At 41.1% G+C, this 14,650-nt stretch overlaps 1 protein-coding gene across 5 annotated transcripts in view; it reads left to right on the forward strand.

Moving 5' to 3' along the window:
- LOC111142392 (solute carrier family 14 member 1 (Kidd blood group)) overlaps positions 1-14,650 on the forward strand; it is a 46,451-nt gene that overhangs the window by 18,580 nt on the left and 13,221 nt on the right. For 2 of the 5 annotated variants that reach the window (XM_022495448.1, XM_022495447.1), the window contains exons 3-5: positions 11,721-11,877; positions 12,617-12,806; positions 14,208-14,336. In XM_022495448.1, the coding sequence (XP_022351156.1) occupies positions 11,742-11,877; positions 12,617-12,806; positions 14,208-14,336 (455 nt within the window). In that variant the 5' untranslated portion in view covers positions 11,721-11,741. Of the gene's footprint in view, positions 1-1,207; positions 1,364-3,453; positions 3,571-11,720; positions 11,878-12,616; positions 12,807-14,207; positions 14,337-14,650 lie in introns of those variants that run through there. The other 3 variants (XM_022495445.1, XM_022495446.1, XM_022495449.1) reach the window with 3 other exon arrangements.

Consider the following 14,650-nt stretch of genomic DNA (forward strand, 5'->3'; position numbering starts at 1 on the left):
AAAAAAACTGCATATAAGATGAGAGTCTTACCATTGGTTTTCCTTAATGCTCTTCTTTATCAAACAAACAAACAAAAATACGTAATGCAACCCACAGACATTTCTGTTAGTACTTAACTAGCCAGCTAGTTTAACCATGGATAAACACATACACGCACCACTTTTTTCCCTAAGACGTGTCAATAATATTTTCCACAATTGTGGATTTTTCAAGGCAAGCCTGTAAAAGAAAGTAAAAATTAAATAAAGGAGGGACAAAAAAGGAAAAAAAAAAACCACCACGCACACACAACTTTTCTGGAACTTGTGAAGGAAGAATGATCTCTTCGAATGCAAGGGAGGATTTTTGTTTTTTGCTGTTTTGTTTTGTTTTTTTAATAAAACTTACAAAAAGTTGCCACACTTGTTGACTTCAACTAAGAATTGTTTATCATTAACAAGGTGATATCTAGTATTTAATAATTCTTGTTCTGATACAAGACAAAATGCCATTTAGCAGCCTCTCAGACTGGGCTCCTGCTGTGCATGAAGACAGTGGCTTGTATCTTATTACAGAAAATAGAGCCCACCCCACGCCTTCTTCTATTTGTAAAGAACAAGGCTGCGGGAAATTGTTGGCATTGGTGTTGGCCCCTTAACAGTCTGCCTGCAGCAGGTCAGAGCCTGAAGCCCACCCCTCCCTGTGGCCAGGCTTCAGCTCTGCTAGCCTCCCTCTGGTAGAGAAACACGGCAGAGCGAAATCTGTGCATTGGTTTCTGTGCGCGAGGTTTACTATCATTTTTTTTTTTTTTAAAGATTTTCATTTATTTGACAGAGCACAAGTAGGCAGAGAGGCAGGCAGAGAGAGAGAGGAGGAAGAGGCAGGCTCCCTGCCGAGCAGAGAGCCCGATGTGAGGCTCGATCCCAGGACCCTGGGATCATGACCTGAGCCGAAGGCAGAGGCCTTAACCACTGAGCCACCCAGGCGCCCCTCATTTTTTTTTTTTTTTTTAATTTAAGTAAAGTAAAATGCACGTCCCATGTCTGTAGTGAGCTCACTGTCCCTCCTTGCTGCTGGAGAAGGCTGCCTTGTCCGTTGGGGTCTCCAGCTGGGGTCACGGCTGGGCTCCCAGGACCCCTTGGGGGCACTCCTGCCTCCCTCTATCCTGCATTTCCCAGGCTCATGCTGCTAATTCACGTCTTTTTGCCCTTTGTCAAGTATGGAGAGAAAGGAAGGATGAATGGACAGTCTTTGATTGGCGCCGCTGGTGACGCCCCTCGTGGTCCTCTTTGGAAGGACCCTTGTGGAGATGAGGCTGGTGAGGCCGGGCTCCGAGGCTTCTCCTGGCTCGGCGTGGTCCGGGCACACGGGCCCCCGGATCAGGTAGGCTCCCTCCGTGCAGCCTCTGTCTCGGGAAAGTCGGGCGCCTGCGCTCCAAGCTCTGGTGTGGCTTTTCGTAACGAAGCCTGGGAAGTGGGGTCCTCATGCTCTGCTGAGGGGCGCGGCTTGGGAGCACGCTCGGGAGTCTTGGTCCCGAAAGTCACGCGGCACTCAACTGGGGTTAGACGGGGGACCATTGACCTACTGCGTTTTGGTAACAGTGGAAAGGCTAGGAAAAGGGCGTCTGGGGTTTTCATCTTATCCTGCTGCTACTTATTTAGAGCTTCTTCCCCTTATTTTCTTCTTTTTAGTTAAATTTAATGGCCTACCTAGATTTGAGAAATCAGAGCATCAGTAGAAGTCCCCCGGCTGCATTGTCCTCCTGATCAGAATCCTTTTTTTTTTTTTTTTTAAGATTTTATTTATTTATTTGACAGAGAGAGATAGCAAGAGAGGGAACAGAAGCAAGAGCAGTAGGTAGAGGGAGAAGCAGGCTTCCCACTGAGCAGTGAGCCCCATGCAGGGTTCCATCCCAGAACTGTGGGATCATGATCTGAGCCAAAGGCAGACGCTTAATGGCTGAGCCATCCAGGCACCCCTTGATCAGAATTCTCAAAGTTCTCCAAAGAACTGCAAAAGTCACGCGTGATAAAATTCTAGGGTGAACTACAACCTTGAAGTTACTGGTTTCTTGTAACCACTTTTCATGCCTGAGTTCTGGAGCAAGTCTTCAGGATCTGAAGGGCTCCGGAAGCTTCAGTAATTCAGAATAAACGGTTGGTGGGCGGGGTCTGCCGCAGCACCAACAGTCTGCTTAACCTGGGAGAGGAGCCCTCTCTCTGGGCCATGATACCCCAACAAACCATCCCAACGTGTGGGTGCTAGAGAGACAAATCACGATAAGCCTTCTATATGCTGGATTGTGGAATCAGACAAAAATAACTCAGTCTTTCTTTCACTTTGGGAGGCTCCCGGAGGAGCTCAGGCCATGCAGGTTCGGAATCACGTCTGACCAGTTACAGTATCAGGTTTGGCATCTGTATCTCCAAAATCTCTGAGCTGATGGTGTATTTAAAACCCTCTAAAATCAATAAATATATGCCGGAAATTTCGAGAACATGAGTTTGTTCACCCTGAAATAACCTATACTCCTTATTGTTTCTGTGGTTGATGGAAAAATGGGAGTGTTTCAGTTCGACGCTGCCTCTGTAGGAAGGGATCCACTCAGTTGTAGAAAAACCCAAAGCAATTGTGTCTGAGCTTCTAGCCTGGGGAGAAACCTGATGCCTCTCAGGAATGGGTCCTGCTTTGCCAATGAGTCACTGGAGCTGAGGAAGGAGCTTCCTGAGCAATGTTGTCAGTTATGAGATTTAAGAGGAAGATATATGAAAATAAATGATAGCCATCACTTAGATTATGAGATAAAAGGTAGTTTTTCATAATTATTAAAATTCAAGTCGTTTGCCATGTTTCACTATGGGGCCAGCTGAGTTCCCCATAGACTAAATTTTGGTTCCTGACCTCCAGCAGTTTTCAATTGAAGAATTTCTTAATGCCGGGCCACCTGGGTGGCTCAGCTAGTTAAGCATCTGCCTTCGGTTCAGGTTATGATTCTAGAGTCCTGGGATGGAGCCCTGCATCGGGCTCCCAGCTCAGCCAAGAATCTGCTTGTCCCTCTGCCTCTCCCCAGCTCAAGTTCACACTTGCGGTCCCTCTCTCTCCCCCACCGCCAAATAATAAACTAAAAATGAAATCTTAAAAAAAAATAAAAATTTCTTTATGCCAAGGTTCATGGGCAATCTCACAAGTGCTAGAGTCTAACACTACTTTGCCAAGACGAAAGGAGCTTGGTCTAGAATTCATTGCATAAATAGCTTCTGCTTTGTGTAATGATTAGTGGTTGGCCATTGTTTAAAAGCAGGACACTTAGGTAGTGAAATAATGCAATTGAAGTGTGTGGCTACTCAATAAAAAAAAAAAAAATCAGTTACCCACATTGATTTTTGTACTGGGATTAATAGAAACCCAAACCAGAGTCAGGATTGCAAAAACTAAAAATTTTGAAAAAGTATAACTTTATTATCTTTTAATAGGTGCTTGTTGGCTATGATAAATGCAACAAGGATGGGGCCAAAACTAGCCATGAGACCCCCTTATTCACAGCCTGGCCACAGGAAGAAGATGAGCTGGTTTATCTGGATAGATTTGGGGTATTACCTTGGTCGTGTCTTCTATGCATGCCTGTGGCTTCAACTCTCCACTGGTGCCTTCTGGAGTCTGATAGTTCTGAGGTTTCCCTACTCCACACTTACCTGACTGTGCTCACAGACTTTCTTGCACGCTCAGGGTGGTTTGTCAATGTCTTTCTCCCTTTGCCCCCCTCTGGGATTACATCATTGATATTCTTCTTTGGTGTCTACCATTGGCACTGTGAAAACATCATTGTTGTCTAGAGGGTCCCATTCTGGTGATGTTGGTGCTTTCCTATCACACAGTTATCATGAGAAGTAAAGAGTCTTGTAGTGAATGCAAGTCACGGTTATATCAGTATTTTCCTGAGGCAAGCTTGCTATAATCATGCCTTGTATATTCTTATCTTGTACAATTCTTGGATTACAATTTTTTTGTTTTTCAATAGCTTGGTTCACTTTTACCTTTTCCAGTTTCTATACCTTGTGGAATATTATACTTGACTGTTTTTAAACATTTAAATAATAAATTCCAAAAATAAAGGACATCTAAGGCAGTTGCCCGATGTGGGGATATAGTCAAGCAATCTTTGACTTGGAAAGTGTCTATGAGGGGCTTTACTTAGACTGTGTCAACACACAGAGACTGTTTTGTAAGTAATTCTGCCTTATCAAACCCTTACAAACAAAACTTTTTTGTAAGATAGGAACTTAATTTTAAAAGGCTTCTACAGACTTCTGGGGAAGACAGCGGAGTAGTAGGAGGACCCTAAGCTCAGCTCCTCCCATGGATGTGACTAGATAACACTTGCATCCGTGTAAATAACCCAGAAAAGGATCCAGAGGCCAGTAGAACAAACTCCACAACTAAATGTAGAGAAGAGGCCACACTGAAGAGGGTAGAAAGGGCGAAGATACGGTCAGGAACCAGCAGACCCACAGGTTGGTCCACATCAGGAGGGAGCCGTTCACATGGAGACAGAAGGGAAACAGACCCCCACACCAGGGAACCCACACTGGGAGGATGAATCCCCAAACTATTTGGCTTTGAAAAACCAGAGGGGCTGAATTTCATGAGTTCTCACAACCAGGAGGGCTTAAAACCTGAAATTTTAAAAATCAGTGGGCTTGGCTCTAGGAGAGCAGAGCGGGAGAGAGGACACTGACAGCCCCAGGCTCACTTAAAGAGACAGCACAACAAACAGCCCCATGGAGACCTAGCATAAAAGCAGGAGTTTGAAAAATGCCTGGGGCATACAGGAGGGAGAGTTATTTACTCATCTCAGAGCATGTCCTGGAGGGACAAAGATCACTGGGGGCCTCCTCCAGGAGGAAAGGAGCTGGCAGGCACCATTTCCCTCCCATGCCCCCTCCCAGCATAAAGACACAGCCACCTGCAGGAACCAGCCCATTGCTGACACTCTCTATGGAACTTGCTAATTCTGCTTTGCCACTGCTCCACATCCTCCAGACCAACCTGCCTCGGTCCCAGCACCGCAGGATCCCTTTTGGTCAGAGCCCATCAGGGCAGGGCCACAGGCTTGGCAGGGTTCAAGCAGCCCAGTTGGGAGGAACACCACTCCAAAGTGACTCCTTCCCCAGGGGAGACAACCACACACAGCAGTCAGACTGTAGCCCCAGCAGTGGGCTCCGGAAAGCAATCTCGGGCCTGACTGCAGGCCCTGCCCACCAACAAAAGCTTCTCAGAAGACAACACAGGGAGAGCAGCCTGCGGTTCTGTGCTACTGCATCTCTGGGAAATGCCTGGCCTGACTCAACTCAAACCCAAGACATCAGAGAATGGCCCACTGTTAATACCAAGAGCAAACCCTGCCCACCACAGGCAAAGAAAGTCACTGCAGACAACTGGACTGAAGGAAAAGGCAGCTCAGTCCCTACAGCTGAGTGTGCACAACACACATAGAGAACAGCCCTGGAGCACCAGGTTCTGGGGAACACTGCAGGGCTCTGTAGAACCTCTTCTTCATAAGGCCATTACTTTCCAGTGCAGGAGACAGAGCTGACTTTCCTGACACAGAGAAACAGATGCAGAGACTTAGACAAAATGAGAAGGCAGAGGAATATGTCCCGAATGAAAGAACAGGACAGATCACAGCAAGATATATAAGTGAAATGGAGATAAATAATGTGCCTGATAGAGAATTTAAAAGAGATGATCATAAAGATACTCACTGAGGAAAGAATGGAGGACATCAATGAGACCCTTAATGATGAGACAAAAAAAAAAAAAAAGAACTAATCAGAGATGAAAATGTAATAAATGAAATTTAAAATACACTAGATGGAGTAAATAGCAAACTAGAGGAAGTAGAAGAATGAATCAGTGACCTAGAGGACAGAGTAAAGGAAAGCAATCAAGCTAAGCAGGTTGAAGAGGAAAACAACATGCAAAATGAGAACAGACTTAGAGAACTCAGCAACACCAGCAAGCATAATAACATTCACATTATAGGGATCCAGAAGAAGAAGAGAAAGAAAGGGGGGCAGAAATTTCATTTGAAGAAATAAAGCTGAAAATTTCCCATATCTAGAGAAGCAAACAGAAATCCAGATCCAGGAGGACAGAGAGCCCCAACAAAATCAAACCAAGGAAGTTCCCACCATGGCACATAGTAATTAAAATGGCCAAAAGCAGTGATAGAGAGAGAATTTTAAAAGGAGCAGGGGAAAAGAAATCACTTACGTACAAGGGAAACTTCGTAAGGCTATCAGCTGATTTTTCAACAGAAACTTTGCAGGCCAGAAGAGAGTGGCATGATGTATTCAAAGTGCTGAAAGGGCCCTGAAACAAATAATACATTATATGTTAATTTAAAAAAAAAGTTCTGAAAGGGAAAAAAAAATCTGCAGGCAAGAATACTCTATCCAGCAAGGCTATCATGCAGAAAAGAAGAAATAAAGACCTTCTGAGACAAAAGATAAGAAGTTCATGACCACTAAACCAGCCCTACAGGAAATATTAAAGGAGACTCTTCAAGTGAAAAGGAAGGACCATAAGCAAGAGGAAGGAATGTAGGAAGCACAAAAGCAGTAAAAATAAGAATGTCTGTAAAAATCAGCCAAAGGACTCACAAAACGAAAGGATATAACATATAACACCATATACTTAAAATATGGGGGCAAGTAGAGTAAAGAAGGGTTCAAATTTAAATGACCATCAAATCAATACATACAGACTGTTATATATAGATGTTATATACAAACTGAATGGTCACCACAAATCAAAACCCAGTAATAGACATACAAAAATTAAAGAGAAAGGATTCCAAATATATCACTAAAGAAAACCAACTAATCATGAGAGAACAAGAGAAGAAAATAACGGAGAAGAACTACAACAACCATAAAACAGGAACAAAATGGCAATAAATACTTACCTATCAATAATTACTTTGAATGTAAATGGACTAAAATGCTCCAATCAAAAGACATAGGGTGGCAGAATGGAGAAGAAGAAGAAGAGGAGGAGGAGGATGAGAAGGGAGGAGGTAGGTGAGGTGGGAGGGGAAGGATAAGACACATCCAGATGCTGTCTATAAGGGACTCACCTTGGAACTAAACACATTTACAGATTGAAAGTGAAGGGATGGAGAAGCATTTATCATGCAAATGGATGTGAAAAGAAAGCTGGAGTAGCAATACTTATATCAGACAAAATAAACTTTAAAACAAAGATGATAACAAGAGACAAAAAAAGAACACTATATAATAATAAAGGGAAGAATCCAGCAAGAAGGTGTAACAATTGTAAATATTTATGCATCCAAATTGGAGCACCCAAATACTTAAAACAGTTAGTAACAAACATAAAGAAAATAATTAATTGTAATACAATAAGAGTAGGGCACGTTAACACCCCACTTAACATCAATGGAGAGATCATCCAAAGAGAAAATCAACAAGGAAACAGTGGCTTTGAATGTCACATTGGGTTGGATGGATTTTAACAGATAGAGTCAGAACATTCCATCCTAAAACAGCAGAATACACATTCTTTTAAAGTGCACATGGAACATTCTCCAGTATAGATTACATATTATGCCATAAAACAAGTCTCAACAAATTCAAAAAGACTGAAATCATACCATGCATTTTTTTTCTGACCACAACACTATGAAACTAGAAATCAATTACAAGAAAAAATCTGGAAAGAGCACAAATACATGGAGGTTAAATAACATGCTCTTAAGCAATGAATGGATCAACCAAGAAATCAAAGAGTAAATTCAAAAATACACGGAGACAAATGAAAATGAAAATACAAGGGTCCAAAATCTTTGGGATGCAAAAGCATTTCTAAGAAGGAAGTTCTTAGCAGCACAGGTCAACTCAAGAAGCAAGAAAAATCTCAAATAAGCAACCTAATGTTACACCTAAAGGAGCTAGAAAAAGAACAAACAAAATCCTAATCAATAGAAGGAAGGAAATAATAAAGATCAGAGTAAAAATAAATGATATAGAGATTTTAAAAGCAATAGAACAGATTGATAAAACCAGGAGCTGGTTCTTTGAAAAGATCAACAAAATTGATAAACCTTTAGCCAGACTCATCAAGAAAAAAGAGAGGATTCAAATAAACAAAATCATAAAAGAGGAGAAACAACAACCAACACCACAGAGATTTAAAATATTGTAAGAGAATATTGTGAAAAACTAGAGGCCAACAAAATGGACAAACTAGAAGAAACAGATAAATTCCTAGAAACATATAACCTCCAAAAACTGTATCAGGAAGAAATAGAAAATATGAACAAGCTGATCATTGGAAATTGAATCAATGATGAAAAACTCCCAACAAACAAAAGTTCAGGACCAGATGGCTTCACAGGTGAATTCTGCCAAACATTTAAAGAAGAGTTAATACTTATTCTTCTCAAACTCTTCCAAAAAATAGAATAGGAAGGAAAACTTCCAAATTCATTCTAGGAGGCCCATATTACCCTGATACCAAAACCAGAGATACCAAAAAAAGAGAACTATAGGCCAATATCTCTGATGAACATAGATGCAAAAGTCCTCAACAAAATATTAGCAAAACAAATCCAACAACACGTTAAAAAAAATAATTTACCACAATCAAGTGGGATCTATTCCTGGGATGCAAGTGTGGTTCAATATTCAAAAATAAATCAACATGATACATCACATCAACAAGAGAAATGTTAAAAATATATATGGTCATTTCAATAGATGCAGAAAAAAATTTGACAAAGGGCAACATCCATTCATGATAAAAACTCTCAACAAAGTAGGTTTAGAGAGAACATATCTCAATATAATAAAGGCCACATATGAAAAACCCACAGCTAACATCATACTCGATGGTGAAAAATTGAGAGATTTCCCCCTAAGATCAGAAACAAGACATGGATGTCCACCCTCATCACTTTTGTTCAACATAGTAGTGGAAGTCCTAGCCACAACAATCAGTCAACAAAAATAAATAAAAACCATCCAAATTCGTAAGGAAGAAGTAAAACTTTCACTATATGTAGATGATATGATGCTATATATAGAAAACCTGGAAGATCCCACCAAAAAACTGCTAAAACTGATAAATGAATTTAGTAAGATCCCAGGATACAAAATCAATGTACAGAAATCTGTTGCATTTCTATACACCAATAATGAAGCAAGAGAAGTAGAAATTAAGAAAGTAATCCCATTTACAATTGCACTAAAATAATAAAATACCTAGAAATAAGCTTAACCAAGAAGGTGGAAAACCTATACTCTGAAAACTATAAAATATTGATGAAAGAAATGAAAGATGATACAAACAAATGGAAAGATATTCCATGCTCATGGATTGGAAAAACAAATATTGTTAAAATGTCCATACTACCCAAAGTAATCTACAGATTTAATGCCATCAATAACAAAATACCAAGAGCATTTTTTACAGAAATAGAACAAATAATATTAAAATTTGTATGGAACCACCGAAGACCCAGAAGAGCCAGAACAATCTTGAAAAAGAAAAACAAAACTGGAGGTGTCACAATTTCAGATTTCAAATTATACTACAAAGCTGTAGTAATCGAAATAGTATGGTACTGGCACAAAAACAGACACATTAGTCAATGGAACAGGATAGAAAGCCTAGAAACAAACCCACAATTATATGGTCAGTTAATCTTCAACAAAAGAGGCAAGAACATGCCATGGGAAAAAAGACAGTCTCTTCAACAAATGGTATCGGGAAAACTGGTCAGCTACATGCAAAAGAATGAAACTGAACCACTTGCTTACACTGTAACAAAAATAAACTCGAAATGGATTAAAGACCTGAATGTGAGACTTGTAACCATAAATATCCTAGAAGAGGCAGGAATTTCTCTGACATTGGCATTTCTAGATCTGTTTCCTGAGGTAAGGGAAATAAGAGCAAAAATAAGCTTTTGGGACTACATCCAAAAAAAAGTTACTGCCCAGCAAAGGAATCAACAAAACTAAAAGACAACCTACTGAATAGAAGATATTTGCAAATGATATAATGGGTAAAGGTTAGTATCCAAAATGTAGAAAGAACTTCTATGATTCAACACCCATCCCCAAATAATCCAATTAAAAATTATGGGCAGAAGCTATGAACAGACATTTCTCCAAAGAAGACATCCAGATGGCCAACAGACACATGAAAAGAGGATCCACATCACTCATCATCAGGGAAATGCAAACCAAAACCACCTCACACCTTTCAGAATGGCCACAATCAAAAACAGAAAAAACAGCAAGTGTTGGTGAGGATGTGGAGGAAAAGGAACCCTCATGCACTGTTGGTGGGAAGGCAAACTGATGCAACCACTGTGGAAAACAGTATGGGGGTTCCTCAACAAGTTAAAAATAGAACTTCTCTACGATCCAGTAATTGCACTACTTGGTATTTACCCAAAGAATACAAAAACACAAATTTGAAAGAACATATGACCCCCCTAGGTTTATTGCAGCATTATTTACAATAACCAAATTATGGAAGGAGCCCAAGTGTCCATGAATGAATGGATAAAGAAGATATGGGGCACATACAATGGAATATTGTTCAGCCATAAAAAGGAATGAAATCTTGCTATTTGCAACAACATAGAGCTAGAGAATATAACGCTGAGTGAAATAAGTCAGTCAGAGAAAGACAAATACCTTATGATTTCACTCACATGTGGAATTTAAGAAACAAAACAAACAAACAAAGGAAAGAAAAAGACACAAACCAAAAGCAGACTCTTTTTTTTTTTTTAAGATTTTATTTATTTATTTGACAGACAGAGATCACAAGTAGGCAGAGAAGCAGGCAGAGAGAGAGGAGGAAGCAGGCTCCCCGCAGAGCAGAGAGCCCGATGCGGGGCTCAATCCCAGGACCCTGGGATCATGACCTGAGCCGAAAGCAGAGGCTTTAACCCACTGAGCCACCCAGGCACCCCAAAAGCAGACTCTTAACTGTAGAGAACAAAGTGATGGTTGCCAGAGGGGAGGTGGGTGGGGGATAGGTGACACAGGTGAAGGGGATTTAGGGTTCACTTATCATGATGAGCAGTGAGTAAGGTATAGATTTGTTGAATCACTATATTGTATACCTAAAACTAACATAATACTATATGCTAATTATATTGGAATTACAGTTAAAAAATTTAAAAAAAAAAAAGACTACTCATCTTGGGAAGTAGCTGTTTAGTCTGCATTAGTGAGCGCCATTTTGTAACCTAACATCCGGCTCCTTTAACTGACAGCATGAAACTTAAGTACTTGGTCTTAGCTCTTCCTGTATTATTATTTCAGTCAATATGTTGAAATTGAATATTTTTCAGTCTTTTTCACTAGACTGGGCTCTCTGAGTGCACACTGTAGGTGCTCAGTGGGTATTTGTTGAACTAGAAGAAACTGGACCTCATGACACTCAAGGCCAGAACCTTCTCATGGTAGCATTAAAGACAGTAATAACAAAAGTAGAATGGGATTTGGGTTTGGGGGTGATAATCTCCATGACAGTGTTTCAGGAGGAAACTGGTGCTTTCTTAGTCCTCTGGGATGTCATGATACAAATGAATTGCTTTTAAACTCATCCTCTATGGCTAACCGCGACCAGGTGCTGGGGCTGGCCAGTCTGCAGTGCTCTGCAGTAGGGTGTTTATGAGCTCTGTCCTTTCCTCAAGGAGCCGGAGGAAGAGGTAAGCATGGAGGACAGCCCCACTATGGTTAAAATGGACCAGGGTGAAAATCAGGTTTTACCAAGTCCAAGAAGAAGGTATCTCCCCAAGGCACTTGGCTACATCACTGGTGATATGAAAGAATTCGCGAGCTGGCTTAAAGGTATTTATGTTTCCCTCCCTGGGGGAGATGGGGGAATTAGCTTCAGGGGAAATAGCTTGCTGATTCTTCTACTCTTATCTTTCATTATAGTCCCCTGCCTTCTATTGACCTCTTTCCTCTCCAGTTTTTAACTTTTTTTTTTTAAGATTTTTATTTTTTTAAAGATTTATTTATTTGAGAGAGAAAGAGAGAGAGCATGAGCAGAGGGAGGAGCAGAGAGAGGAGAGAGCAGACTCCCCACTGAGCCTGAAGGCTGACACGGGGCTCTATCCCACAACTCTGAGATCAGGACCTGAGCTAAAATCAAGAGTTGGATGCTTAACTGACTAAGTTACCCAGGTTGCCCAAGATTTTATTCTTAAGTAATCTCCATACCAAACATGAGGCTCAAACTTATAATCCCCAAATCAAGAGCAGCACATTTTACCGACTGAGTCAGCCTGGTGCCCCTAACTTTTTATCTTCTAACCAGCAAGCCTCTTCAGATATTTTTTTTGTGGAGATAGTGCTTAGAGCCAGAGCCCTACTCATATTAGAGGAATGCACCTGGCTCCATCCCATAATTTTAACACTTAAAAACTGAAGTTTTACTATTGGTAATTCATTTCTTTAGCTTAAGAGTCTGTACTTCTGAGCATGGTGAATAAGGACATTCAGTGCTTTCAGGGTGGGCACTGGGTGTGGAAAGGAACCGCTTGACTTGTCACTTCCTCAGCTCTGCCCGTCTCATCTCTTCCAGACAAACCACAGGTGCTCCAGTTTGTTGACTGGGTCCTTCGGGGCATATCCCAAGTGGTGTTTGTCAGCAACCCCATCAGTGGAATCTTGATTCTGGTGGGACTCCTGGTCCAGAATCCCTGGTGGGCTCTTAATGGCTGTGTGGGAACGGTGGTCTCCACTCTGACGGCCCTATTGCTTGCTCAGGACAGGTAGGTCCCTCCACCTAAGCCTGCTCTTCTTGCTTCTGAAAACGCAGGAGCCAATCCCTGAATCGGCATCAGTGATAAGGCCCCACCCTTCCCAGAAATACCCACCTTTATTTTACAGAACCTGTATTTGTCTTGAACCAGAGGTCAGGGGATTATTTATATATTTTATTCTTTCTCTTTAATCATTCACTAAATCATTCTTCTTCAATGATTAATCAATTATTTGTCATGAGCATTTTATTTGGACAAGAACCTATATGAGTTCTTTTTTTTTTTAGATTTTATTTATTTATTTGAGAGAGAGAGAGAGAGCACAAGCAGGGGGAGGAGTAGAGGGAGAGAGAGAAGTAGACTCCCCACTGAGCAGGGAGCCCAAAATGGGGTTTAATCCCAGGATCCCAAGGTAATGATCTGAGCCAAAGGCGTAAGCTTACTGGACTGAGCCACCCAGGCACCCCATGCATATGAGTTCTTGAAAAGTCTTGGTGAATGCACATCTTCTGTTGTTCTAACTATGGCGTTCCACAACTTGCTGACATGGCCATTAAAGCAATGTCAGTCAAGAATTCAGTCTGCAAGTCCCTTGTTGAGAAGGCAAGTCTTTGCCTAGCTGTCCACTGTCCTCAAGTATATTCCCAAATTCTAGAAGAAAAGATCACTTTTAGGGTTAAACCGGCAAAAATCACATCACTTCCCTACATGTCCCAAAAGATTAGTTAAGGAAGACAATAGGTCAACCTTCAGAAGTGAGGTTAAATACCCAGCAACAAAAAGGAACCCGAGAATGAATTCGGTGCTGAGTGTGCGTATAAATGCAATACTCCGCCCAGTGAAAGTAATTGTTTTTCTTTGTAATAACTTGGAAATGTGTGTTTGGAGACCACAAAATGGAAACACAGGAAGATGAAAAATGTATGCTAAGTTGGAAGACTGATGTTTTTAAGGTCACAAACACTCTGAAAGTGAATTTACAGTTGGACAGTCTTACACCTTTCACCAAGAATGTCAGACTTAGCAGTTTCACGGACCAGCTCTGTTCAGATCAAAGGCTCTTAATGACGCAAAAGAAATAGCAACTTTCTGAAGGAAAGGCTAAAGGAAGCAAAACAAGCCGCCTTGCTCATTTCCCTTTCTGCACCTGGATGCTGGAGTCCTGTCTGGCTAAGACACCTCTGTAGGGGGTTGTTCTATAATGCACATTTGCATTTTATCCTCATCTACGTAAATTTTATTTTTTCCACAATTTTAATAGTGTTTGGCTTTTACAGACTTTGGAATCAATTTCTAAATATAATCTCGTTTTCTAATGTGAACATGATCTGAAAGTTACAAGTGTCATTTATGGGCAAGTACTGTCAGCGTCCACGCAGGATGTGTCCATGCTGTGCCTCTTGTCCACAGGTCGGCAATAGCCACAGGACTCCAAGGCTACAATGCCACGCTGCTGGGAATCCTCATGGCTGTCTTTTCAGACAAGGGCAACTATTTCTGGTGGCTATTACTCCCGGTGTCGGCTATGTCCATGACTTGGTAAGCAGTCCCCGGTTTTCAAAAAACGCTTTAAAAAAAAAATGTACGGGTGGAGGAGGGATTGGAGAGTTACTGTTGAATGGATACAAAGTTTCAGTTTTGCAAGAGGAAAAATGTTCCAGGAATGGACAGCAGGGATGGTTATACAACAGTGTGAATGAACTGAATGCTAGTCAACTAGAGACCTTCATATGGTTAAAATGGTCAGTTATATGGTGCATATGTCTAACAATTTTTAGAAAAATGATTTTTTAAGATTCAGAGTCTGGTTATATCTATTGGAAACAGGAAGCATCACACACACCGATGCATGC

This window comes from Enhydra lutris, unplaced genomic scaffold (assembly GCF_002288905.1).
Source record: "Enhydra lutris kenyoni isolate GAN:26980312 unplaced genomic scaffold, ASM228890v2 scaffoldscaffold8, whole genome shotgun sequence".
Lineage (NCBI taxonomy): Eukaryota > Metazoa > Chordata > Mammalia > Carnivora > Mustelidae > Enhydra > Enhydra lutris.